Genomic DNA, 22,377 nt, shown 5'->3' on the forward strand with positions numbered 1-22,377 from the left:
ACGTTGTAGGTATGGTGAATATGAGAAATGTTGCCTCCACATTAATTTTGATCACCTAACATCTCGATTTCAATTCAATCATACAGCTACGTAGACTCGGTTGTTAATATTTATGTCACGAGGTTTCATAATGATTTGTTAATAACTAATAATTATTCTTGGTATGAAAGATAAAAGGTTATTAATATTATATTTAATGATAAAAATAATGTACGTGTAATTTAGGATTGTGTTAAAAGCAAGTTTACTGAAGGTTTTTTATATGGATGATGAAAGCTTATCGATTCTGTCGAAATTATTCATCATCGCCACCTCACTCCCCGTACAGCTATTGCACAATGATACCGTTCCAATTTGCCTCCTGGCCCAGTAATTAGTTTCTCGTATCTGTCCTTGTTGTCGCCTTCATTGTTGGTACTTTGTCGATCGATCCAAATTCACCTCTCCAAATTATAGCTTGACTCATACCCGAACCCAAGATACCATATGTCTCTCCTTTTTATTCTATATGATTTTTGTAGAGATATCGAGATGTCCATTTCATTTGCGGAGCGGAGCGGATTAGTAGCTAGTAGCGCGTGTGACCCAATACCCACAACCGCGCGTGAGTTAAATAGTGTAGCCTAACGCTGACATCTCTGAGGATGATGACGATGAAATTGTTTCCTGTGCCAGGTGGTAAATATTTATTTATAGATATATTTATGTTTTTTAAAATAAAACTATCCCTAAACTATATTGGGCCGAGTGGCCCATACGAACAATACTGGGCTGAGTGGCCCATACGAAACAAAACCGAGCCTCATTATCGTGAAGTAATAAACGTGGAAAAGGGACTTACCTGGCCCAAACAGCACTCAAAAGCCCTAGAAACTGAAGCGATCGAAATCGAGAACCAGACGGCGGAGAATTTCGATCGGAGAGAAATGGAGAAGGCCCTGCGAATATACGCCGAGGTTCTGAGGCTGGTGAGGCGGTTGCCGAAGGATTCGAGGCCTTACTACGCTAAATACGCTCGAGAGAATTTCGTCAACTACAGAGAAGTCGATGCGAACGATGCCAAATCCCTAGAAGAACTCTTCCACAGAGCTTACAACCACTCCGTTTGGGTTCTCAATAAGGTTACACTCTAATCCTTCAATTAATCTTTCAGTTTCTTAATTGTTTCTTTATCGATTCGCGTTGATTGCATCGATCCGATCCGATCCGTTTTGAGCGTTTCCGGTGATTGGCAGTATTCGGTGAATGGATCTGCGGCGGATAAGCTGAAGGAGATTTGTAATAGCTCCTAGTTAGTGTGCGATTTCCGTCATTTGTTTGAAATAATGCCTCAAAGGGATCGGCGTTGGCTTTCGCCCTTGCAACTCCGGCTACTACTGCCGCCGTGGATTCTGACGAATTCGTTTCCGGTACGGATTTGGAGGATTATTGAATTAAAAGGAATTTTACATTATTTGAAAAATAATATTTGCAAATTATGTTTATAGGATAATTGAGAATAAGTTGTCTATTTAATCAGATAGTTGTTGATATAATTTTTATAAAAATATATAAACATTTAATTATAAATAATTATATTTCAAAATTATATACAAAATTATATACAAAGTATAAACTATTTACTTAATTAATTGTAGTTCGTTATTATTAATTATAAATTGAAATTTAATTAATTAATTGCATTTTAAATTTATGATATATGAACAAACAAGTAATTTTCAATAATTATTGGCTAATTAATTAATAATTTTAGTAAATATATTGTTAATTGGTTTAATAAACTTTTATTACTAAAAATAATTAAATAAATTACCATCCATTAGTATTTCAAAAAATAAAATGAAAATAAATTAATAGAGTTTCATCTATCATGAAACCTTGAAATAAACCCGAGCTTAAAATGTCAATGTCATGTGAAATGTCTATATACTAACACTTTTGTGACTTGTATGCTTCGAATTTTATTTCTTATTGACTATATTTTGTGAAATTGCTCGATAATTTTCTCTAATATGAATTTTCTCACCTGCCAAGTTGAACTAGTTGCACATTCTAGATTTGGTCATCGATAGATAAGTTCATTATGGACTTTTTATTTTTTTTTTCTCGATTATATATTTTTTTCACTTAATTCTACGCGTGGAAAATACAAACAAGATATAAAGCATTGATGGTTGAATAAAGTGTCATGTGCCAACTAAATTTTGTAAAGACAAGTCAAGAAATATAATATTTCTCGAGCTATTCAAATTATTAATTATTTTCAACTAGATTTATGGGTTAATATGAAGTCTATAAAGAAATAAATAAATAAATAATTGGGAAATATGATGTGACCTTCCAAATCCCCTAATATCTTTGGTTAGTTTAATGGTTTAGGTAGAAAAAGGGAAGAAATAATTAACTCATTTATTTAACTAAATAATTTGACAAATTCAAGGAGGACAAAAATGTAAATAACTATTGAAAGTCAAAGTCAAAAGAAATCATTACTAAGCCCACCCGTGTATATATATATATATTTTTTTTAATATATATCTTAACTAGTTAAATTGTTTGCATTACGCTCAAGTATACGGTATGTACATTGAAGAGATTTCGATCCGGTGTAGGGGACACGTTCTTCATGTTCCTGTTTCCTCCCCAAATTTTCGCGGAGAAATTGTTATTTTTTTAATAAAAGACTTGGAGACACGAGTGGTTTAATGATATCTCCGACAACTTTGTTGCGAATACTTTATAGAGGCCTTAGGACTCTTCCTGCTACTCCTTGGTTATTTTCTCATTTTGAATCCAAATAGGTACAACTTAATTCATACGATTAAGTTCTTAAATACAACTCGCTCATATCATTCTGCCTTAGTCAAAGGCTACGTTTCTCTGGGAGTTGTCAGTATTGGAAACATGTTCAATTTTTTTATCCATTCCGTGGCGCAAAATCCCTCATTAGCTAAACAATCATTTAATTACGTCACCGTGTTCATGTAACATTTGAAAAATGAGAGTTTTTTTGGGTACTAGCCCACCATAGCTTGCAAACCCTGATTCGATATCTCCCGATTTAAACAATAAGCATTTTTTTTCCGACACTAAACAAATAGTATCAGTGGTACTTATGTGAGTTTGACGCCCATTTTGCCGATTCCAAGATTGAAGCAAATGTATTCGTCAAATCACTAGTCCATAATCCATAAACACACCGAAATAAAAGTATATATCAATAATTAAAATATTCGAAATTTGAATTCTAGCTCTCGTATTTTATTGTAGAACTAAAAAAATATATTTCAAAGTTCGGTTCAAATCTCAATCCTACAAATAACTAACCCATACGAGCATTAAATGATTCGGTATAACGGAATTGTATTTTAGGATTTTATATATCTATCAACGATGAACTAATTATTAATTACAAACCTAAATATTAAGTTGAATACACATCATTATTAATTAATCAAAGGAACATGTTTTTTATTATAAATTTTATAATTTATTGTTTTACCATATCATATAATTGATAATATATTTATAATTTAACAAAAATAGATTGAGTTATTGTTTTATTAATATTACTCTTTAAAAAAACCGAATAAATTATTATCCAAAAATAAAAATAAATAGGAAAGAGAGAGAAAACTACATTTTAATTGTTTTTTATTATTATAATTAATTAAAATATATAATATTTGGATCGTATAGTTGTTAGAAAATAATTTAAACCACTTAAATGACGTAAATATGACGTATACCCCAATTCCTAAATTTAAAATGGACAGCTATCGATGCCACGCGGCGTAATATGATTTGAAATAGAAGTGGACCAATGGTGTAGTGCGACGTAGGTGATCAAAACCACTCCGTCTTCACCAACCCCAAATGCTCTCCACCTTCCATGGCCGAGACGTCTTCTTCATCTGTAACTTTAAGTTTCCTTTACTTTACATTCTTTCCTCAAATTCTCTATTTATTTGCTTCCGATTCATTCACATTTCACCAACTCTGTTTCTCTTTCCCTTCCATTGCTTCATCCATATTCTTCCTCTGTTCCAAGAAAATGGGAAGCATTGAAGAACAGAGGACTGTAATAGGGCTCGCCGCCAAAGACCCATCCGGGATTCTGTCTCCCTACACTTATACTCTCAGGTTATACTCTGTTTCTGGATCTTCGTTCTTCTTTGAGTTTCTCGTTTTAATTCTCTGATTTTGGGTACGCTGTTGCAGAAACACCGGCCCTGAAGATGTTTTCATTAAAGTGATTTGCTGTGGAGTGTGCCACTCTGATCTTCACCAAATAAAAAATGACCTCGGCATGTCCAATTATCCGATGGTTCCTGGGTAATTAACTTCGATGTTCTTGTGGGATTTACTGGTTTTGTTTTGGGTTTAATTTGTTTTTTGGAACAGACATGAGGTGGTCGGAGAAGTGGTGGAGGTTGGGTCGGATGTTGGTCGGTTTAGAACAGGGGAGTTGGTCGGAGTTGGGTGTATTGTTGGATCTTGTTCGAGTTGTAATCCTTGCAATTCCGATAAGGAGCAGTATTGTAACCGGAGAATCTGGAGTTATAATGATGTGTATCATGATGGCCGTCCCACCCAAGGCGGGTTCTCCTCCGCCATGGTCGTTCACCAAAAGTAAATTCCCCTGTTTCTCCATTTGAAATCCTCTGTTTTTGTTAATTTTGCGAATTTCGAGGTTGTTTGTTTGATGGGTTTTGTGGGTTTTTTAGATTTGTGGTGAAAATCCCAGAAGGGATGTCGCCGGAGCAGGCGGCGCCGCTGTTGTGCGCCGGAGTGACAGTGTACAGCCCGCTGAGTCACTTTGGGCTGAAACAGAGTGGACTCAGAGGCGGAATTTTGGGGCTAGGCGGCGTGGGGCATATGGGTGTGAAAGTGGCGAAGGCTCTGGGTCACCACGTGACGGTGATAAGCTCGTCGGAGAAGAAGAGGGTGGAGGCTCTGAAAGATCTCGGCGCCGATGAGTACTTGGTTAGCTCCGACAGTACTCAAATGGAACGAGCCATTGATTCGCTGGATTACATCATTGACACAGTCCCTGTTTTTCATCCTCTCGAGCCGTATCTGTCTCTCCTGAAACTCGACGGCAAATTGATCTTGATGGGCGTTATTAATAAGCCATTGCAATTCGTTTCCCCTGTTCTTATGCTCGGTAAATTTCACAAAGTTAATCTCGCCGGCAATGGTGCTCTGTTTTTAACTCTGTTTATTTGGGGATGAACAGGGAGGAAGACGATTACAGGGAGCTTCATCGGAAGCATGACGGAGACGCAAGAAGTGTTGGATTTCTTCAAAGAGAAGGAGCTGACCTCCATAATTGAAGTGATAAAGCTCGATTACATTAACGACGCGTTGGAGAGGTTGGAGAAGAACGACGTCAGATACCGGTTCGTTGTCGATGTCGCCGGAAGCAAGTTACCTCAGTGATGCTGATCGGCACCAGCCGGAGAATCTCAGGAGAGAAGAACAGAGTTATGATTTACTTTGGGTGGTTGGAGAAATTCTAAATGCTTTGTGTACTATGAACTTGAACGAACATGTTTTTTTTTTTGGTTTCATGAAATTGTTTTGAACATGTTCTTCTAGTTTTATGGGATTGTTTCATAATAAATGAAAGTGTTTACAACTTAAGACGAGCTCTAGTGAATTCATCTCATTTGAATTTTGTTCTTGTAAACGTCGAGATAATACATTATCTATATTACTACACAAGTTTTGAAGATTCCGTCGTGTTACGTAGAGAAACATCTCTTAGCATATTTTGGCCTAAATTTGGGCAATATAGACGGCATTTGTCTGGATTTTCTTAATAGAGATGTGTACCGAAAAATAATAAATACTAGAGTGAGGAAGGAGTGAAAACAATCTAAGCGATATGAATAAAGCTTATGATTAAGTTCGATACGAGTAAAGCTTACGGTGGATGAGATTAAGTGTTTAGATCTTTGTTCGGAGAGGGGAACGAAAAATATTCCTTATAAGTGTGTGAAAACCTCTCCCTAATAGATACGTTTCAAAACTGTGAGGTTGACGGTGATGTGTAACAGGGCAAAGTGAATAATATATGCTAGCGGTGAGATTGAACTGTTACAAATGGTATTAAAGTCAAACACCGAGTAGTGTGTCAATAAGGAAGTTGTCCCCCAAGGAAGTGGATTGTTAGATCCACATCGGGTTGGAGAGAGGAGCAAAACATTTAAAGAGTGTGAAAAACTCTTCCTCGTATTTTAAAACCGTGAGGCTGATGGCTATATGTAACGAGCTAAAACAAACAATATCTACTAGCAATGAACTCGACACCACAATTCAAGCCAACCCATGGTGGGCCAATCTAATACCCACCATGGCTATGCCTATGCTAAGCCAACCTATGGTGGGCCAATCTAATACCCACCATGGCTATGCATATGCTAAGGAGCCCAATATACGAGGGCCATAACGAGCAGCAAGATAACCCAACTATGTAATATACAGAAAAAGATCAAACAAATATGAACACAACAACAAGAATGACCGAAACCCACAAAGGAATAAACAGAAAGTGAAAATTGTCTCAAATTTCTAAAACAAAGGAAGTGTGTGCATACCTTCCTGTTCAAAACAAATTCAACACATGACTAATGGCTCCAATGGTTTATACAAAATCACAGAAATTCAAAGTTTCAAACCCTAATTATCATCATCTTCTTCCTTGATTTCTGATTCCTTTTTACCCTGCCTTTCTATCTTCTTCCTCATTCATTCGTTGCCGTTTTCTATACTCCGCTATGTAATTCCTCACCTCTTCTCTAATCATCAATTGCATTACAGACAGAAATTCCTTACCACAACGCGCCGATTTCGCTTTCGCCTCACGATCCTCCGGCAATGATGAAATACTCTGCTGCTGCGGTCGCGGAGGCGATGATTCTGTTCCTGGAAGAGATAGGCTTAGACGAGTCGAAGGCCTTTTGTTCTGACTCGGAATCGAATCGTTCGTATCCGATCTCGATGGACTCAAACACTGATTTCCAATCGAAATCGTCGATCCATGACTCATACACTCAGTTTTAATCTCAGCAATCGAAGAGAACTTACGCTTCAATGTTGAATTCCAGTGATTCTTAATCGCGTTGTCTGTGCGTCCGTTGAGTAGTCTCGCGATTGTCGCCCACTTGTTCCCGTGCTTAGCGTGTGCTTCGACGATGACCTCGTCCTCCTCCGCAGTGAACGCCTGGCGCTCCACGTCAGGACAGAGCTGATTAAACCACCGCAGACGGCAGGATTTCCCCGACCGGCCGTGAATCGACTGACCGATAACAGACCAGTTCCGAGCGCCGTAGCGCTGCACTAGAATCCTTAGCAACTGGTCTTCCTCCGGGCTCCATGGGCCCTTGACCCGATCGATGTCCCACTCTTCAGACGTCATCGCCGATTCGATTCTTCCGACACAACGACAAAATCAACCGTTGAGTCAAGGATGGTGGAAGACAAAGAGATATGAATCGACCGTCGCGTGTGGCGGAGGGAGAATGGTTCCTCCGGCGAGGCGGTAGTGGGATTGCGGAATAGAACAGAAGAGGGTTTTATAAAGCTAAGGGTTAGGCTAACTGATAGAACCGGTTAACCGGCTTCGTTCATAGGAGTAATGTCAACCGGTACTTCCAGTTACAGTCCATCGTGTATGGCCAGGTAACGACCACGTGGCTGCCACGTAAGCACGGATATCCAAATCAAAATTTATTATGTAAATTGTCATAACTAAATACTATGCATTTAATTTTAGTATAAGCTTTTTTTAATTAAATTTTTTATATGATTTATTTGGGGTCTAATTAACCTAAATTTTTCAGCCGGGTATCCTACACCTCGTGTTCGTGATAGCACTTTTAACGTGCTTCTTTCACGGCATGCTCGAGTCAGACTATAATATAAAATTTTAATTTTTTTATTTATTCTTTTAAAAAATAAACTTGGTGATTTTTTAAAGGGTAATGTATAAGGAAAGCTGGAGAATCCAGGCTGGCAGAGATGTTAAAATGGGTGGTGCGTTGTGTGCCGGAAAATAGGGGCCGACGGATCTACCGTTAAAAATCCGTTACATGCAAACCGACGGTTTCCTTTATTTATTTCTTTTTGCATTTTGGCTTTTAATTTTTTTTTATTTCCATATTTGCTTCTTTTAAATTTTTAAATTTTTAAATTTTATTTTATGATTATTGTTTTTTATTGGATTTAAAACGTTAGTTTACTATTTTAAATATTTATATCAAATTAATTTAATTTTAGTTATTATTATATGTGAATCGCACGAGATTACGTGAAATTTGAGGTGTTAGAGGGAGCATTTCAAAGTTCATAATGACACCGAATATTGTTGTAGTGTTATGCTCGACACTTTCTGATACTCGAGTTAGTTACATACTATGAGATTATGTAGGTCAGGTATGTAACAGCTCAAACTCACTGATAGTAGATATTGTACACTTTGACCTGTTACATATCATCATCAGCCTTAGGTGTATAAGTTAGTTACATGCGAACGAAACATTCCTTATAAGAGTATGGAAACCTCTTCCTAACATACGTGTTGAGTTTTGGACCAAAGCATACAATATCTGCTAGCAATGAGTTTTGGTTGTTATAAAGTATCTTTTGTATGAATATGTTCTAAGTGTTTTACGATACTCGGTTGCTTTGACTATCGTGCTAGGTTTGCAAACAGAGTCTCTCCCCTCTCGATAGTCGACGTGTTCCTCAACTTGGCTTTCGAGCATTGTGAGCATATTTTTGGTACGACCATTTGGGCCTCCTAGTTTGCTTCAGTCATGCTTGTGAGTCGAATCAACGTTTATCATGATGCCGTTTATAACTCGTAATATAAGTTTGAATATTTGCTTATTGTGTTCTTGGACCATCGGCACCACATGGTGGTTGCATATTTTGGCATCTCAACTGTCATATCCATATTGTCGTTGCCACCTCACACAGCGACATCAAGCAAATGCTCAACACAATTCCCTTAAGTTTTCTAAGTGTTTGCCACGTCACCATCAAAATAGCCACATCATCAAAAATTGAAATGGTAAAAAGAAAAGGTTAATTATGCGAAAATAAGAAAATATAGGGCAAGTATTATAATTTCCGGAAGTTTTGTGGATTTCTGTAATATCCTGTAATTTCTGGGGAAATAAAAGTAATTTCACATTCAAAATTATCAAATTTAAAATGGACCTTTTGTTCAACACAAAAACTGTCAGTTTAATCGAATTCGTAGGGCGCGGAACGGAGGCGGCGAAAATCCACAGCTCTTCGACGACCGACAAAGATAAAGAATCGGGAGTTCACTGGAAGGTCGAAGAAACATTGCTGTTAGGGTAACAAGAAGAGATTTTTGTTGATTGTTGGAGGAAATTTTCACAATTAGGGTTTTAGGGTTTCTGGAATATCATGTCAACCGGCAAGCTGAAGGATGGGGACCGTCGGCTGGTGATTCCGATGCCCCCCAAACCGAAATCTGATACCCAGTTGGTGACAACCGAGACGAACGCGCTTGTGGCATATACGCCGCCGGTGAAGGAGGAGGATGAGGATTTGGAGGTCAAGCTCCGAAGAATCATCGATAATGTTCCTGTTCGTGTCAGCAACACGTCTGGAAGCTCTGCTGGTTCTGGTTCCGGTGATTTTCACCAGGTACTTGAGTGATTTATGTTGTTTTATATTGCGTAAATTTTATTAGTGACTTCTGTCTGCGGTTTATTCTCTCGTGGGCGTGTTTTCATGATGAATGGATGTAAAATTGTACCATTGCATTACTGGGATTGATTAGCAACGAGTGTGATTCCTATCTTAGGTCTTATGATATGAAACAATCTGGTTTCGGTACATTACAGGTTTTTAAATTCTTGCGACTGTTAGCTGGTAATGAGTGGAAGAACTGATTATTGGGGGAATTAGGCTGGGTGTGAACAACAATATTTCCCTTACCAAAGGTGTGAAAATCCAGACTATTATTGAATAAGGAAGATGCCCCTTTCTTTGATGGAAATTTGAGTAAACAAAATTCCTAGATTGGGTTTAGCTCGTGGATGATCTTTTTTTTTTAATATATGGACGAAGGGGAGCCATAGGGTTGGTGGGATGATTACAAAAATGTTCGTAAGCGAGTTGGAAAAGGTAGAATCCAAACCTGGCAAAAAGAGATAACGTACCTTGTAGGAGTACAACTTTTAGATTTATGAGATTGGATGTTTGTAGATAATTGTAAAATTAGAACACTTAACTAGCTTATTGTGGTGGATTTCGAATTGTGTATTTGGCTCACCGTCGGATACAGGATAGTCGGTGTTCTTTTTAACTGGACGAAGCTTTTTTCATTTACCATCTTAAAATGTTGTTATTATGCGAGTGAAATATCATATATTTGATTAAAATGTTGTTATTAATCGTATGCTCATGCGGGAGTAGCATAGCAACTTAGCATTAACTATATGCTAGTTGGTTAGTACTTTCTTTACGATCAGATAATGTCTATGCTGAAGCTAAGACTTACTGGCTTCACCTTTTAGATTTTCACAGTGAAGAAAGTTTAAAATTATGGTGTGCTAGTCTGAGATTCAAAGCTGACTGCTGCCAAGCAGAATTTGATTTATTGGAGAGTTTTAAATGGATTGGAGCTATGATTTGTTCCACGCACTCGAATTTACGTATGACCTATCAAAGTTAGGTCGTTGTGGATACCATTAGGAAGTAATGATCGTGGAGTAGCAGTAGAGGGTTGACAAGTACTCTGTTTGCCAGCAATGCTCTGAAATCTTAGCTCGTGGAAATGCATCGCTTGCTTTTGTTGGTTTTTGGTGTCATCTAAGAAATGTTTTGATGTCATTTAATAGAAGTGAAAGGACGTGGTTTATAAATATACTGTTCGACGTGAAAGAAATTCTTTTTAGTCTGGTGTTAAATGGGTCTTTCATATTTTGAATCTTGATGTAGTTAAGAAAGGTAATGTATTACAATGGGGAATTGAAAGTTTTTACCTACTCAAACATCATCTGATGATTCTGATATGTGTTTAGGAAAGAAAGTCTCCACTTGTGTTGGTTAAGCCTACAATTTTCACTTCAGATTGTAAATGCATCAGACCTACCTTTTTGTTTGATCTATTTATTTTCCTCTCCATCCTTGATAATGAGCAACTGTTCGCGAGTTTGTGGAGTCTGTCTCGATCGTTGAATATATATACTAATACGTGCCTGCCCATCAAATTTTCAAATGACAGTATAGGCAAATGAGGCGAAAAGAACAAGACAGACTTGCTAGAATGGACGTTGATTATCAGAAAAAGAAAGAAATAGCCGAATTCAATATGCGAAGGGAAGAACGGTTGAAAGCTGCCGAGGAACGCACTTCAAAGAAGCGACTAAAGCGTCAAAAGAAAAAGCAAAGAAGAAAAGAAAAGAAGAGCAAGTTGAATTCAGGCGGAGGAGATGAGAATCAGAAAGACGCATCCTCTGGCGATGAAGGGGATACCGATAATGGCGAGGATGAAGCAACATGACTCGTTATTCTCCACCCGGAATCGAAGTTTGAACTCTTAGCCTCGAGCTTTCAGACGAGCCATCTAACCAGAGACAGCTACCAGTACCTGGAATCTGGCTTTTGTGTTTTTATTGCAGGTGGGATTGGAAGAATGTTGCATTTGAATACACAATTCTCCCATCTTCCCACAGGACCTCTATCTTTCTCTCAATTGCATGGCGCTGAAATGTGTTAGCAGAATATCTATAACATTATTACATGTAGAACAGATTGACATAATATTAGTCGAGTCCGAGGGATACTCATGATTGTGTTATAATGATTCGTTGCTTATGATATATGAACAGAGGGGACGTTGATCTACGATCAGTCAACCCTGACATGCTCGTAGAAACACTGACTATATCATTCATATTGAACGCTCATTAGGCTCATATCCTGTCGCTTAGATGCTCACGCGGGCCTAACATAGCACGAAACACATCTCTTAGGCGCTCGCACGGGTTTAGTATACTCGTGCACAATCGGTCCGAAGGAGAACAATAATCTTAATTTTCCTCTCTATAAGTATCTCATACAGACTAAGCTAATAATGCTTTTCTCGAATATTTAGTATTATTATTAGGGACTTAAAGTTCCTGCACAATTAATTTAATTAGTTATAACATTATAATTTCAATAAACAAATTTTGAAGTTTGAATTTTTTTTAAAAAAATCTATTTTTTTAATTGATTTAAAAGTTGAATTTGTTCATGTTAAGAAGTACAAAAATGAACTGTAGATTAGAGGATGGGGTCCAACCCAAAATTAAAATAAGAAATTAATAATCAATCAATAAATAAATAAAGTTCTGATTCAGAGGGTTGTTGAAATTTCTGGGTGTTGGAATTCTCCGTTTTCTCCCTTCAGTTCTTAAATCTTCATCTTTCTCTCTGCTTTCAATTCTTGTTTTCTCTGAAACCCTAATCATGTCCATGGGATCCAATTCTACTCGTCGCATTTCTGTTCATCAAGTGCTCGGCGGTGGTCCTGGTACTTCTCTTCTCTGTACTGCTCTTTTTGCGATCTTTCTATTTTCGAATTGGAACTTACATTGATGCTTTAGAATTCTCTCCTCGATCTGGGTTTACTTCATGTTTCGATAATGAATTGTTTTGGTCTAATGTCGTTTTATCGCAATCTTTGTCTGAATTATGTGTTTCATTTGGCTGATTTTGTTCAATTCTATTAAATATGTTGTTGGTTCGCTAATTTAGCTATTGATGACAGTGGCTGATATGCTCCTATGGAAGAAATGGTGTGGTGGTGCTGTCATACTCACGTCTACAACTGCTTTGTGGTACCTGTTTGAAAGAGCCGATTACAACTTCTTATCTTTTGTTGCCAATGTTCTATTGCTTCTTGTCCTCATTCTTTTCGTCTGGGCCAAATCTGCTTCCCTTCTCAATAGGTACTTTGACTCTTCCTTCTGCCAGCTTTTAGTGCTTTACATAGTTTTATTTTCTAATCTCCACTTCTTGGGTGGAAGTTTGTGGATGCGTTATGGTTGTTTTAGGGACGATGAATCAAAAGTAAATAACATACATTGTAAAAGAGAACCATTTTATTGTGCAAAATCTTGAGAATAGTTTGTTTGATCAAGGGATGACGAAACGGTCAGGGTTTGAAACTGCAGCCCATATACAGTTCTGTACAAACTTGGACTCCTTTTTGTGGAACCATTTGTGTAAGAGAAGAACATTGTCAAATTTTTCGTTGGAGAAGTAATCGTGTATTTGAGATAATATGACTTAGATTGAAATGGAATGTATACATTCTCAAGGCTTGAGTTCAAATGGACGTAGAGTAAAAGTTACCTTCTTTTGTGATTCAGACCTCTGCCTCCGCTTCCTGATCTGGAAATTTCTGAGGAATCTGTTTCGATAGTTGCTGATGAACTGCGATTGTGGGTCAATTTTGCACTGTCAATTGCACGCGATATTGCAATAGGAAGAAACCTTAAGCTCTTTCTTCAGGTTAGGGTAATCACTTGACTTATCGTCTGTGATGACCGCGACTTGTGTGTTAATTTATTCACGTTCTCAGGTTGCTCTTGGACTATGGATTTCATCATTCATTGGCAGTTTCTTCAATTTTCTTACACTGGTCTATTTTGGTGAGTTCTTTGGGGCTCTCATTTCTATGTAATCAGCGGTTCAAAAATCATATCTGTTGCTATCTTCAACAATTTATGCATTCTATCAATATATTTGTTTCAGGGGTCCTTCTCAGTCTTTCAGCTCCGCTAGTGTACGATAAGTACCAGGATCCCATTGATGAAAAGTTGTGTGTAACACATAGATATGTACAAATGCAATACAGGAAGCTTGATGAGAATGTCTTAAGGAAGTTACCATTACCCTTAAACAAGGAGAAGAAGATGCAATAGGCACAGCACTCGCTTGATGATCAGTAACTTCAAAAGAAGTGAGCTGGATCTACCTTTTTCATAATGCTCTAACTCCATTTTTGTATTCTGATGTGTCCGATGAATATTATTTCAGATCAACATAAAGTGAGTGTTATGTACTTTTATTCTGATGGCTTGTAAAAAAATCTCTTATTGATTCCTTTGTTGTGTGTGTTTCCTTCCTTCAATTTGAGCATCAGCTGATTTCTTTCTGTTGTAATTTAAATACCATCTATTCCTTTATCAAGGATCGTTAGATCTTGAAACTCGTGAATAAGTTCTGGTAGCTTGTGAGATTAGATTACTACCTATTAAGTTTACATGTCCTGCATATTAATATCTCAGAAGATTTCACAAAATTTTTATCTAGTTTTCAACTTTTTAGAAATATTATGGCTAATGGTTTAGTTAATAGTAAATTTTCTTTTACATGAAGATTTCATTTTGCTTGATTATTTAGATGCATTATTAACTCGTTACAAAATCGTTGCCCTGGCTTGTTTGAGAAATAGAAATAGATTTACTTTGATTGTTTGTCTCTTGCCTTGCTTTAATCAAGTTAGCTTCCGCTATTTTAAGAGTTTGTCGATCTCCTTGTAGATCAACGTTCTTACATAGTAGTCTTTTCCATATCATGTATTAAAACGGGGATCTCATTATTACCCTTTTTTTTTAGCAAAACCACCCATCTGAGTCATCCTTAACCATTGGTCACTAATTATGATTAACTGAAGTTGAATTCTTGCTTTGAAATTCATTTTCTAGGCCGAAGTAACCAATCTATCTCGTAGTAAAAGATTTAAGTGGGTGATATTATACTGTTCTTACAAGTCTTAGATGGGCTGACCTGATGCTTGAGTGTGTTCTATACTGCAATGGTTTTTTCCAATTTAGTTCAACTAATCATTGCTTCACTGGAAATTTAAGATGATGATGAGTTTGTGTTTGGTAAGAAAATTTCCATATTGAGATTTCTTTCTGGGGCAAATATGACTTGTTATACCTTGATTTTTGTTGGTTGCTGAAAAACTTTAGTTTAGTTTCTTTGTTCATCAAGTGTTGGGTTTTCAAATTTGCATCTGATTTGCTTTGGTTTTACTTGTTGCTACTTTGAAGTACGCAGAGGCACATTGGCTTTCAACAGAGGACGATCAGTAGATTTGAAAATTTCGATCAGAGACATTGAGATTGCTTTTGAATGAGATGTACTTCAGCATTCTAGATCTTTTAGAAAGTTGTGGTATATAACTTAACATAAATGTATCCTGACTTTGACTTTGGGCTGAAAACTAAAAGCGTTAATGTTCGGTTTTGGATCGAAATGGTATGGTGTCTTGTAATCACTAGTGTTTGGTTTTGGATTGAACTTTGTTGTTACAGCTGAATGATTTTGTGATGTAGTTTTTTGGTTTGCGTTCGAGTTCTGCATACGCTTCGGTGTAGATACTCGAACATAGCATCTCGTAACCGATGGAAACTAAAGCCACTTAAACTCGATGTTCAATTAGCAGCACCTTGATCAGTAGAAGACTGAAAATTTATTTATCTTAACATGTTGCTAAGGCTGACTAGTTCCTTTGCCTTTCAGGTGTAATGACAAAGAAAAATGACCCATCTCATGTGACACACATGTAAGTTCCTCCTGAACCTCACTTTTAAGGTAAAACGTCTCGCATCTAGTAGACAATAAAAAAATTTATCAAAGACTCGCATGGAATAGAGAAATTATTATTACTGGGACACTCCTGCACCAAAGCACATGTATTTTTGTCTCCTGGTTTGTATGGGGCTCTGCAAAGGACGCAACTGTTCATATATATTTATTTAAGCTGTCCAAGTCATTTACGGTTCTTTATAAAATCCTCAAGTATCTTAGTTATAACCTTTGAGTTTGGTACATCCTGAATTATAGATATATATTTCTCTGGAAAGTTGTAAGTAATGGGCACATGGTCTGTGTGCTAAACCATAGGACGCACAAAAGGTAGCAGAAAAAGGCCAAAAGGATAGAGAATTTATTGCACTTTTTAAGGGTGTTTGGTTTTTTTGTATTAGATTAATGAATTAGGAGTATACTTGTTCCAAGTTTTGGATTTGATAATCTTACATCAAAGCATAATACCTTTCATAGATCACAAACTCATAAACCGCTAGCAAATATTGTCCTTTTTGGGCTTTCCTTTCGAGCTTCCCCTCAAGGCTTTAAAATGCATCTGCTAGGGAAAGGTTTTCGCACTCTTATAAAGGTGTTTCGTTCTCCTCCCCAACCAATGTGGGTATCACAATCCACCCCTTTTCGTGGCCTAGAGTCCTCACTGGCACTCGTTCCTTTCTCCAATCGATGTGGGACCATCGTCTCAGCGTCCTTACTGGCACTCCGCCTCGTGTCTATCTCCCTTCGGGGAATAGCCTCCTCGTTGGCTCTGATACCATTTGTAATGGCCCAACCCCACCACTAGCAGATACTGTCCTCTTTGGGCTTTTCCTTTTGGGCTTTCCCTCAAGGCTTTAAAACACGTATGCTAGGGAAAGGTTTCCACACCTTTATAAAGAGTGCTTCGTTCTCCTCCCCAACCAATGTGGGATATCACAATCCACCCCCCTTCAGGGCCCAGCATCCTTGCTAGCACTCGTTCCTTTCTCCAATCGATGTGGGACCACCACCAAATCTACCCCCTTCGGGGAACAGCCTCCTTGCTGGCACATCACCGAGTGTCTGCCTCTCATACCATTTGTAACAGCCGAAGCCCACCGCTAGCAAGTATTGTCCTCTTTGGGCTTTCTCTTTTGAGCTTCCCCTCAAGGCTTTAAAACGCGTCTGCTAGGGAAATGTTTCTACACCTTTATAAAGGGTGTTTCGCTTTTCTCCCGAACCAATGTGGGACATCACACCAAGAATCACATCAAAAGCTTTTGCTACACATTCAAATTTTCCAATTCCTGACTAAGACAACACAGATTCAGATTTCCTTTTAGGAAGCTTTTTGCAGTCAAATTCTTTCTAGTGTTCATAATTGTTACGGAGAAGTGAATTTGAAGCTGCTGATTGATAGGGATAGAGAGATAAATAATGCTTTAAGTAGACGGAAGCATCATTCATGTTTTGTTTTGATTGGTCCAAACGCTTTTTAGATCCAAAGGACGAACGGTGAAGGCAAGGAGCATGCATTCATGCGTCTCATAGGGAGACCAACAACACTTTCTGGACAACAGGTTGGCCTTACAGACCCATTATATCAATTTCATCGCTTTCAAAATCACACTCTTTTCTGATCAACAAAACTTACACTATCAATCTCAGTTTGATCATGATGAATGCTTCTCAAATTCCATGTTTTTCATTTGTTTTTTGCCCATTTGATCACCATTCTTCAAGAGTATGCTTATGTTCTTACCATTTCTTTATGGGATTTGAAAATTTGATAGTGAAAAAGACAGGGTTTTAGGGATGGAATCTTTGACAGTGCAGTGTGGGAATCAGGGCTTGGGTTGGTGTTGGTGTTGGTGTTGGTGGTGGGGTGGTCCTATAAATGCTTATAGGACCATCCCATATTTATCATCTTTCTAAGGTCCATAATTTCTTTTTTCTTTTTTCTTTTTTCTTAGGATAAATACTTTATTTATTTATTTATTTGAATCACAAGTATATGTTTTAAAATATATTATTTTACAGAAACATTTACACCCCCAAACATACTTGCTTTATGCCATTAATATTGTACCAAATTATGCCTCTTTTTTTCTTTTTGTTATTTTATTTCACTTTTTAAACCCTTTTTGGGTATAAAAGTATTTAAATATATATTAGCTCTCGTGTTTAAGTTTAAAGTTTTATTTAATACTTAAATAGGGGTCGAGCCCGAGGTGCATGATGTACTCTTGTGCATAGCTGCCAATGTTTGTGGATAATTTTTATCCAAGTCGGGACATCATATTTCAAAAACTCGAAACAAATGTGTACCCAAAATGGGTCCTAATAAGGTTAACTTTAGAGCTTTTCACCAAATCTATACACAAAATGGTTGGTGTGAAATGGGGAGGCTTTTTGAGGTAATTTATTGTTTTTTTTTTTTTTTTTTTTTTATAAGAAAAAGATTTTGTCTGAATATCATTGAAACTGTACCAAAAGGGCATCTAAATTAAACAACATTGTCTCGTGGGTGCGATCACAATTTTGTCTTGAAATTCGATATCTATTTTTTAAAAACAAATTTCTTTTAAGGACTTCGTTTTTTATTATTTACTTTTCAGTCCCTCCATATATATATATTTTTTTAATTTCATATCCTAAATTATTACAAACATCCCACCTCCCAATGGGGTCTGTTCTTGTTTCAGAATTAATGCCCATAACTTATCATGCATTCATAGCTTCACATAATTAACAAACATACTATAATTCTCCTACGTTCAACGGGGTAAAACTAAATCATTATTCGAATAAAAATTGATAAAATGGTTAAATAGTCGAGCCATATCCATTCCTACACTCATAGGCATGTAGCTCGAGGAGATCCCAACTGACCACGAGTCGCACCACCCCTTTCTTTCCCTTCTTTCCTGTAACGAACAACATTTGTCTAGTCGTGTACAACGCCTTGCCTCTTTTCACAAAGTTAACTGTTTGTGAACAACCAATGCTTCAATCGTCCACCTGCCCTGGCATCAAGCTTTTCAATGATAAAGATGCAATTGTTACACACTAAAAATTTCAAATGATTATAATTTTTAAACTATAAAATCATTCAAAGCTTAATCAGATATCAATTAATTAAGATATATAACAATGGAGTTGTTATGTAAACCTAATTATTATTTGAAGAAAAAAGGGTAAAATTTTGTCGCTCCATCCTTGAGAAACATGGCTCCACCCCTAGGAACCACTCAACTACAACTGCAACAATTCATAGTTGTTGGCTAATGAGAAGTTGATGGGTCTCTTTCTTTAACTCTCAGACAGAAGCGCCATTGAAGAAGAAGAAGACGACAGCTGAGTGAGCCCTTCCCTTCCCCCTCTGCTCCAACCTTACAATTCCATGGCTTCCAACTCCCAAGATTCTCTCTTATTACTGCTCATTTCACTCCCTCTTTCCCTGACCTGACTGCCATCTTCAGATTCCTTCATCCTCTCTCTCTCTCTCTCTCTCTCTCTCTCTCTCTCCACATTTGGTAAACTCAAGGACTTCACTTCAGTCTCTTTCTCCTTCTTCTTCTTCTTCCTCAATCCTTCCAATGAACTTGTTTTAGAACTCTAAAAGATGCAGGATCTGTTCAAACCATGAACTCCATTACCAGAAATCTTGCTCTGTTTTGGAGCTTCGCTTTCTTCTTTCACTTTCTTCTTCATTCTCCTGCTCTGGCTCTCAACGGCGATGCCACCCTCTTGATTTCTCTCAAGCGCTCCATTCTCGGAGATCCTTTGAATGTTTTGGCTAATTGGAATTTCAATGATGACACGCCCTGTTCTTGGCGTGGAGTCACCTGTACTGACCTTCAAACCGACGGTGGTGGCTGGACGGATTTCCTCAGAGTCACTGCCCTGTCCCTCCCCGGCAGTCAGCTTCTGGGTTCCATTCCGGATGAGCTTGGAATGATTGAACATCTTCGTCTTCTCGATCTTTCCGGTAATTTCTTTAATGGGTCTTTGCCGGTTTCCATTTTCAATGCTTCGGAGCTTCAGATTCTTTCTCTGTCGAATAATGTCATCTCCGGGGAGTTGCCGGTGGCTATTGGGGGTTTGAGGAGTCTTCAGGTTTTGAATCTGTCTGATAATGCGTTGGCTGGGAAAGTGCCCGGAAATCTCACTGCTCTGAGGAATCTCACTGTGGTTTCTTTGAGGAGTAATTACTTCACCGGAGAGATTCCGGGGAATTTCAGTTCGACGGAGGTTTTGGATCTGTCGTCTAATTTGCTTAATGGGTCTCTGCCGGCGGATTTTGGTGGGGAGAAACTGCGGTATTTGAACTTCTCTTACAATAAAATTTCAAGTTCGATTCCGGTGGAGTTCGCCGAGAAGATTCCGGCGAATGCAACAATGGATCTCTCTTTCAACAATCTCACCGGAGTAATTCCTCAGTCGACTGCTCTGCTCAACCAGAAAACAGAGGCGTTCGCCGGAAATGAAGATCTCTGCGGGAAGCCATTGAAGCATCTCTGTTCGATTCCTTCTTCACTCACAACTCCCCCAAATGTTTCTGATTCTTCATCTTCTTCTCCAGCTATCGCCGCCATACCCAAAACAATCGGCGCCATTCCGGCAACACAGTCCCTCGGAGGTCCAAATGGGACACAAACTCCTCCGCCCCGTAACGCCATGAAACCCATTACAATAGCCGCAATCGCCGTTGGAGACCTCGCCGGAGTCGCCATTCTCGCCGTCGTGATTCTCTACGTCTACCATCACCAGAAACAAAAAAAACCCAATTCCAAAACCCCTAAATCCACCGCGAAGAAGCCGCCGATTGGGTCACAACAAACCCTCCAAACTAATCAGAAAAAACCCTCGTCGGTGTTGTTCTGTTTACCCACCAAAGGCGAAGAGACATCAGAGGCAACGAGTTCCTCCGACGGCGAAGAACAAAGAGACAAACCAAGCACAACCCACGACGGAGAGAACAGACAGAGTAAGAAAAACGGCGTTCTCGTTACAGTAGACGTAGAAACAGAGCTCGAATTGGAAACTCTGTTAAAGGCATCAGCGTATATACTCGGAGCGAGCGGCGGAAGCATTGTGTACAAGGCAGTGCTCGAGGACGGCACGGCGTTTGCCGTTCGAAGGATCGGCGACTGCGGCATCGAAAGCTTCAAGGATTTCGAGACCCAAGTGAGAGCCATCGCAAAGCTTCGGCATCAAAATTTAGTAAAAATTCGAGGATTCTTCTGGGGAGAAGACGAGAAGCTCATCATCTACGACTATGTCTCCAATGGCTGCCTTGCATCCTCCATCCACAGTAAGTTTCCCGCACATTTTAGCTTCCACTCATCCATTTCTCTAACATGCGCATATTTCATCAATTTTTCCTAATTTCATTGATTCAGGAAAACCGAGTTCATCGTCTTCTTCCCAGAGCCATTTATCACTCGAAATCCGACTAAAAATCGCAAGAGGAATCGCCAGAGGACTGACCTTCATCCACGACAAGAAGCACGTCCATGGAAATCTCAAGCCGTCGAACATTCTCCTCAACGACGATATGGAGCCGTTAATCACCGATCTCGGCCTCGACAAGCTTCTCATCAGCGGCTCCAAAATCGCCCTTACCTCCGCCTCCACCCGAAACTTCGGCAGCCACAGATCCACACCGAATCGCGAGCACCAAGAGAGCAACGTCGGTAGCGCAATTAGCGGCGGAAGCCCGGGCGTGAGCTTGGTATCGGCATACCAGGCGCCAGAATCGCTGAGGAATCTGAAACCGAGCCCTAAATGGGACGTGTACTCGTTCGGAGTGATCTTGCTGGAGATTCTGAGCGGGAGAATCGTGTCGGAGAGGGAGGCGAATCAATGGAACGGCGGTGATGATGAAGTACGGATGAAGAAGATGATCGATTTGGTGATCAGAGAGGAAGTGGAAGGGAAAGAGGAATCAATGATCGGGATTTTTAGATTAGGGTTTAGGTGTGTTTGTTTCGTACCTCAGAAGAGACCAACCATGAAAGAAGCTCTGCAACAACTTGATCGAATTTCTTCCTCCATTTCTTCTTCACGCTAATTCATTTCATCATGGAGCTTTGATTTTGTTCTTCATTCATGTGTTTTGTTTTTGAATTTAGGGTTTTTTTTCGGTCAATTTAGTTTTGGATGTAAAGTGTGTGATCCAAACCTAATTAAGCTGATCAAATTCTTACCATCCTGTTTGTCATAACGATACCAACTCTATCAATCTAAGTTTGAACTCGGCCAAGTTCAAGAAGTCGTTTACCGGTGGGGCGTAGTTTCTCATTTGATTAGGGGCTGGAGTGGGATGGGAGAGAGATTTCTTCTTGTTAGATAAGTGGGGATCGGGACGTTGGGTCATTTGGTGAAGAAAATCCCACTCAATTCTTTGACCCGCCTTGCCTCACTTCAAAGAAAGAAATTCTATTTCTTTATGTCTTACGAGTTCTGGGTCTAATGTCTTGGTTTCATTTGTTCCGAGTTCTGGGTCTTATGTCTTGGTTTCATTTGTTCCGAGTTCTGGGTCTAATGTCTTGGTTTCACTTGTTCCGAGTTATGGGTCTAATGTCTTGGTTTCATTTGTTCCGAGTTATGGGTCTAATGTCTTGGTTTCACTTGTTCCGAGTTCTGGGTCTAATGTCTTGGTTTCATTTGTTCCGAGTTCTGGGTCTAATGTCTTGGTTTCATTTGTTCCGAGTTCTGGGTCTAATGTCTTGGTTTCATTTGTTCTGAGTTCTGGGT

The 22,377-nt window shown here is 38.7% G+C and overlaps 6 protein-coding genes across 10 annotated transcripts; 5 read left to right on the forward strand and 1 right to left on the reverse strand.

The window, feature by feature from the left end:
- The first annotated feature begins 843 nt into the window (after nt 1–843).
- Nucleotides 844–1,518, forward strand: LOC111777561 (complex 1 protein, LYR family protein). The gene is made up of 2 exons (XM_023657220.2): nt 844–1,121; nt 1,236–1,518. The coding sequence occupies exons 1-2, from the start codon at nt 927–929 to the stop codon at nt 1,290–1,292; spliced, it is 252 nt and encodes an 83-aa protein (XP_023512988.1). The 5' UTR covers nt 844–926; the 3' UTR covers nt 1,293–1,518.
- Nucleotides 1,519–3,982: 2,464 nt separating this feature from the next.
- LOC111777514 (cinnamyl alcohol dehydrogenase 1) lies at nt 3,983–5,646 on the forward strand. The gene is made up of 5 exons (XM_023657162.2): nt 3,983–4,143; nt 4,222–4,335; nt 4,405–4,632; nt 4,728–5,167; nt 5,240–5,646. Exons 1-5 carry the CDS (start codon nt 4,055–4,057, stop codon nt 5,440–5,442), a joined length of 1,074 nt encoding a protein of 357 aa, XP_023512930.2. The 5' UTR covers nt 3,983–4,054; the 3' UTR covers nt 5,443–5,646.
- An 820-nt stretch (nt 5,647–6,466) lies between these two features.
- Nucleotides 6,467–7,564, reverse strand: LOC111777524 (transcription factor MYB73). Of its 2 annotated transcripts, none has more exons than XM_087128991.1 (2): nt 7,093–7,564; nt 6,467–6,924 (listed from the first exon to the last, which is right to left on the reverse strand). In XM_087128991.1, the coding sequence occupies exons 1-2, from the start codon at nt 7,421–7,423 to the stop codon at nt 6,725–6,727; spliced, it is 531 nt and encodes a 176-aa protein (XP_086985117.1). In that variant the 5' UTR covers nt 7,424–7,564; the 3' UTR covers nt 6,467–6,724. The 2 variants fall into 2 exon arrangements, with proteins under 2 accessions (XP_086985117.1, XP_086984902.1); XM_087128776.1 differs by having other exon boundaries at nt 6,467–6,930.
- Nucleotides 7,565–9,225: 1,661 nt separating this feature from the next.
- On the forward strand, nt 9,226–11,870 carry LOC111777552 (PRKR-interacting protein). The gene is made up of 2 exons (XM_023657207.2): nt 9,226–9,687; nt 11,273–11,870. The coding sequence occupies exons 1-2, from the start codon at nt 9,445–9,447 to the stop codon at nt 11,549–11,551; spliced, it is 522 nt and encodes a 173-aa protein (XP_023512975.2). The 5' UTR covers nt 9,226–9,444; the 3' UTR covers nt 11,552–11,870.
- Nucleotides 11,871–12,382: 512 nt separating this feature from the next.
- LOC111777535 (reticulon-like protein B11) lies at nt 12,383–17,268 on the forward strand. 4 transcript variants are annotated; one of them, XR_002812399.2, is made up of 7 exons: nt 12,383–12,565; nt 12,803–12,983; nt 13,407–13,548; nt 13,619–13,688; nt 13,792–13,999; nt 15,571–15,613; nt 17,115–17,268. XR_002812399.2 is itself a non-coding variant. In XM_087118792.1 (6 exons), the coding sequence occupies exons 1-5, from the start codon at nt 12,502–12,504 to the stop codon at nt 13,959–13,961; spliced, it is 627 nt and encodes a 208-aa protein (XP_086974918.1). In that variant the 5' UTR covers nt 12,383–12,501; the 3' UTR covers nt 13,962–13,999; nt 15,571–17,268. The 4 variants fall into 4 exon arrangements, 3 of the variants coding, with proteins under 3 accessions (XP_086974918.1, XP_023512962.2, XP_023512950.2); XM_087118792.1 differs by having other exon boundaries at nt 15,571–17,268; XM_023657194.2 differs by lacking the exons at nt 15,571–15,613; nt 17,115–17,268 and adding an exon at nt 15,099–15,348.
- A 1,719-nt stretch (nt 17,269–18,987) lies between these two features.
- Nucleotides 18,988–21,829, forward strand: LOC111777739 (putative LRR receptor-like serine/threonine-protein kinase At4g37250). The gene is made up of 2 exons (XM_023657455.2): nt 18,988–20,932; nt 21,021–21,829. Exons 1-2 carry the CDS (start codon nt 19,261–19,263, stop codon nt 21,689–21,691), a joined length of 2,343 nt encoding a protein of 780 aa, XP_023513223.2. The 5' UTR covers nt 18,988–19,260; the 3' UTR covers nt 21,692–21,829.
- Nucleotides 21,830–22,377: the final 548 nt, after the last annotated feature.

The sequence above is a fragment of the Cucurbita pepo genome, chromosome 1, assembly GCF_057944985.1.
Source record: "Cucurbita pepo subsp. pepo isolate OVF chromosome 1, ASM5794498v1, whole genome shotgun sequence".
In the NCBI taxonomy this organism is placed as follows: Eukaryota; Viridiplantae; Streptophyta; class Magnoliopsida; order Cucurbitales; family Cucurbitaceae; genus Cucurbita; species Cucurbita pepo.